Genomic DNA, 5,061 nt, shown 5'->3' on the forward strand with positions numbered 1-5,061 from the left:
AATAATTTATAAATTAAATAATTCCAAAAAAAACTAACACCTTTTTTTTTTTTTAGTTTCAAAATTTTTAGTTAAGATTCTAAAACTTCTTCAACAAATTAAAATAAAAGTCATTATTTTTAAGTACAACAAAGGAAGAAATTTGTCCCTTCAAAATATGCATTAATTCTACTATTCTTATCAAATAAAATATATAAAAAAAAAATTCTCGAGTTGATGAGCCGAAAAAAACCAATATACCTACCAACCATATAACTATTAATTGCAACTTTCACTTGCAGGTGAATTTGTGTCATATCATATTAGAAAGTTCCTAAACTTTATAGTAAAACAAACATGCATTTATACCATGCCTACTAATGAGGCCATTGCACTCTTTGCATTAATTTGTTTTTTTATGCTTCATTTATAGGCTGCATATGCTGCTTTCTTCACTTCACATGTCCTTAAAGGTTTGATAAAATCTATGGCTTCTCTTAACCTTTTCATTATTCCCATTTTCTTGCTTTTGGTTCTTGCACCAACTCATCTTGCACAATCCAACACTTTGAAGGCAAAGATCTCTTGCCTTGACTGTCAATCCAACTATGATCTTTCAGGTCTTTGCAACCCTCTGATTTTTTTTATATATTCACTTATACATTATTCTTCTTCTTTCATGTGCCTTTTTTTTTTCTTTTCTTTTTTAACTTTCGATGACGGTTTTATTTTTAACTTTCAATGACAATTTTATAACTTACTTATGTATATGAAATTTACTTTAATATCCGAAATTTTCCATCAAAAAGGCTTGTTATTCTAAAATCGCCTTCTTAAAATCCATTTGTCACCGTTTATAAAATGACAATTGATATTTAAAGTCAAAAAATTGTTGTAGCTGGCATTTCACATGTCTAGGTTTATTAATGACTTAAAAGTGTTTTCCTTAAGAAAATAAAGAATTATTAGTGTTTGGATTATAATTAAAAATTGGTTAAAAGTGTTTTTGACAATTGGAGATACATTTTGTTTTTAATTTTTTCTGTAACGAAAATTGGTTTGTGAAATTCTAAAAAAAAAAAAAGGTTAAATAGGGGATATAGTTTTCTTAATAGGAAATATTCTATTAATTTTCTTTTGAGCGTGCTTATATAATAAGGATACTTGCAAATATAACAATCAGGTTCAAAGTATTAGTAGATATAGCATAATGTAAAAAAAATTACAAAAATAGCAAAATTTAGATAGTCTATTAGTAATAAATCATATCGTTGCTAAGAGTCTATCAATGATAGAGCATATCATTAGTAAGAGTCTTTCAACAATAGAAGTCTATCACGGATAAATTTTGTTATATTTACATTTTTTTTAAAAAAATGTTGTATACAGTTATAATTAGTGCTAAAAATGTTATCCGTTGCAATTACCCTATATAATAAGGACCACTTCAAAAGGTAAAAAAATAAAAAAGGGTGAAACACACATTTATTCTAAAAGTATACAAGTGGGGATAATGTTTCTCAAGAAACATCAAACATGCATATAACAAGTGCTTCAAGTATTTTGTGTGCACGTGTGTATTTGCGTGTGAGAAACCAAGCTTATATTTTATGAAACATTTCATACAAAATGATTTTTTTTCTCATTACACGAATAACTAAATTCTTTATTACAATTTATTTATAAAAGATACAATAAAAATAGGTCGAAAAAAAAATATTAACCCCGTTTGATAATTATTTGATTTTTATTTATTTTTTTAAAATTAAAGTCTATTTCATCCATATTTTTACAATCCTTTGCATCTTTATTAATTACAATGGTTGAACTCTTAACTAAATTCCAAAAACAAAAACAACTTTTTGAAAGCCACTTTTTAATGCTAAATTATATAGATAACAAAAGAAGAAATTTGAAAGTGGAAGTAGTGTCCATAAGTTTAATTTAAAAAAAAATAATTACCAAAAAGGGTCTTAATTATCAACTACTCTACTACAATCGTATTCATTTTTTCTTTTAGGAAACTTGATCATGGTGATGTGCGAGAGAGTAAAGAACTTAACTATGGCAATTACCAAAGCCGATGGATCATTCGAGACTCCGCTTCCTTCCGACGTGGCCTCCGTCGACTTCGAAGCAGCTGGTTCTTCTCCCAAGTGCATAGCCAAGCTTGTTGGGGGAGCTCACCAGCTCTTTGCTTCAAGGAAAGACATGGCTTCTACCATCATCAAGAAGACCAACTCCAAGTTCTTCACAATTGCCACTCCTCTCAAGTTCTCAACATGCAAAGAAAATAAAAAGTGTAAAGCCATGAAGAAAGATTTTATTGAAGATTCTAAGACCATTGATTTGCCTTTGCCACCTGAGTGGGGCTTCCCACCCACAAGCTACTATTTCCCTGTGCTTCCCATCATAGGCATTCCTTGAGCATTAATTGTGTATTTGGGGAGCATATATGGCTAAGTATTACAATAAATGTGGTCTATGAGAGATTAATTTGTATCTCCAAACTTATGGATGAGTATGAATGATTATAGTTAATGACTATTGTCTACTAATTCACTATTATATGGTTTAAATATGTTTGTAAGCATTGTAATAATAGTACTAATGTAACTTGTAAGGGTCTTCATCTTTTAATGAGAATGAAGATAGCCGAAATCCTCAAATGCCTAAAATGGTAAATATATGAAAATATAAGGGTCTATTTAATAGACAATCTGATATCTGAATTTTAAAAATAAGGGATTCAAAGATAACAAACTTGTATTTCATGTTTAGAGATATGTGTCTGGTAGTCGATTCATAAATTAAATTCCAATTTAAACATTTTTTATTAAATGTGTTTGAAAATATATTGAAAACAAAGTTGTATTTCATGTTTTCATATATGTATTTGGTAACAGATTCATAAATTAAATTTCAATTTAAAAAATATTTCAAAATGTGTTTGAAAATATATTTATAAACTATAAAACTAATTATAGTTACCTACTAAATACTAAGTTGAATATAAACTATTACTATTAATTTATGAACATGCATGTTTATGTTAAAATTTTCGTATAGTTATTATTTTGTAATATCATATAATATATATTATATACTACATATTTTAATTTTAAAAAAAAACTAATTGAGTTTATAACATGAAATACTATATTTATTATTGTTTTTATCCTTTTTAATATAATTTTACATTTTAAAATTTTCAATTCAAAATTTGAATATACTGAAAATATAAAATAGTTGTTTTTCAGAATTTGTATAATTTTAATTTGATCACAGATTCCGAAAATAGTTTTTTAAAATAGAATTCAGACTACCAACCAAACACATATTCTATGAACTCAGTAAATCTAAAAACATAATATAGATGAGTTGTCTCTCAAACAACCCTTAATGTCTGACATCCATGGACAACAAAAAGAAAAATTTTAAAGAATTTCAAGGAATATTTAGATAGTTATGTTTAGTAATTGTTAATGTTTTGCAAAATTATTATGACTGGAATATCTTGAAATGATGTATTATTCCAATAATATCCTTCTATATTCAAATAATTTATAGATTAATTTAATGGAAATAAAATTATAAAACATTAAACCATTTTTAATAATTTAATATTGGACAAATTCTCCAAAAACCACCAAAATATTGTCCCGGTAACATTTGCACTCTTAAGCTTTTAATTGTAAAAATTAGACCCTCAAACTTTTAAAAGTATAAAAATTGTACCCTTAAACTTTCAGGTATAAAAATTAAACCCTCAAATTATGATAAATATAATTGTTGAATGAGAAATTTCAGCCAATCACAAATTGCCACATCATTAATTTATTGATAAATTTGAGACTAATTAAAAATTTACATGTGTGTTTTTCAAATTAAAAGTAAAGACATGAAAGTTTGTAAATCAAATGATGACATCTATCTAAGCATTGATCCATTGGACAATGTCAGTATGATCAATCAAATTATGCCATGTGGCGATTAGGCCCAAATCTAGGTCAGTCTAGGTTTATTAAGATAAATTGGGTTAAATTCAAATAAAAGTCTATTAAAAAAATATGTCAAAATAAGTCTAAGCCCAAAAGTTGAGACCAATATAAACCAAGCCCAGGTCCATATAGGGCTTGTCGAAACACTATAAATAGGGAAGACCACTCATCATTTAATTTATTTAGAAGTCGGAGAATTCAAAGAATTTTAACATTCAGAAGATTCAAAGATTAGTAGATTTCAACAAATTGGTCATTTCTTCATCTGTTTGCTGTCTATAAATTGAGGACTGATCTCCAAATCAGAGTCAACGTTTGACAGAAGGTATAGAAAATTATACAATAGAGACTCAAATACTACTATAAATCAATAAAATCGAGTTGATTTCCACTAATTATATTTTCTTTGTCGATATCTGATGTGAACAGTAATAATCAAAATTTCAAACTCTCATAGATATGAAAACTAAATCCATTATACTTGGAATTTCTTTCATATTTTTCTTTCTCCCACTATCTTCTGCCTCTTATCTTGATCATTTGAGACACTTCTAGTAATACTACTTGGAGTATGTTTACAAGAACAGGTAGCTATTGATGGCTTGATCAATTTTTCTGTTACCATATATATCGTTCCCTTGAATATTCACCTGTAATTTAGGTTTCTATTTATAAATTGTTCTCTTCTATATATATTTCGTATCTTGCATGGTAGAGTCTATGAAATTTATTCAATAAAAATAATGTCTTTCACATGGTGTTGGAGCCATATTCTTTTTCAAATTATTTTTCGATATGAAACCTAATGTTACCAGTCATTGTGACCTGTACAAATCTGCCATCGTCCGGAAGCACTGCAAATCCGTGTCACCTAGACGTCTGCCACCCTTCGCAGTTCAGATATGACCGCTACATCTTAGTTTTGCCTAGACCTCCTTTGTCGTCGTGGGTTTTAACATGGGTCAAGATTTCTTCTCCCTTTCGTATGTTTCGTGAAGATCGTAGGTTTCCTTTGTGTATCTGATTTTGTTGAATGGGTTTAGTTAGTCCAGTTCAGTTCATCATGTTTGGCTCAATTTGG

General features: G+C 28.0%; 1 protein-coding gene across 1 annotated transcript; it reads left to right on the forward strand.

Moving 5' to 3' along the window:
* The first annotated feature begins 422 nt into the window (after positions 1-422).
* Positions 423-2,544, forward strand: LOC120083500 (Pollen Ole e 1 allergen and extensin family protein). The gene is made up of 2 exons (XM_039039278.2): positions 423-599; positions 2,000-2,544. The coding sequence occupies exons 1-2, from the start codon at positions 467-469 to the stop codon at positions 2,404-2,406; spliced, it is 540 nt and encodes a 179-aa protein (XP_038895206.2). The 5' UTR covers positions 423-466; the 3' UTR covers positions 2,407-2,544.
* Positions 2,545-5,061: the final 2,517 nt, after the last annotated feature.

This window comes from Benincasa hispida, chromosome 8, assembly GCF_027475165.1.
Source record: "Benincasa hispida cultivar pf3 chromosome 8, pf3_genome.v1.1, whole genome shotgun sequence".
Lineage (NCBI taxonomy): Eukaryota > Viridiplantae > Streptophyta > Magnoliopsida > Cucurbitales > Cucurbitaceae > Benincasa > Benincasa hispida.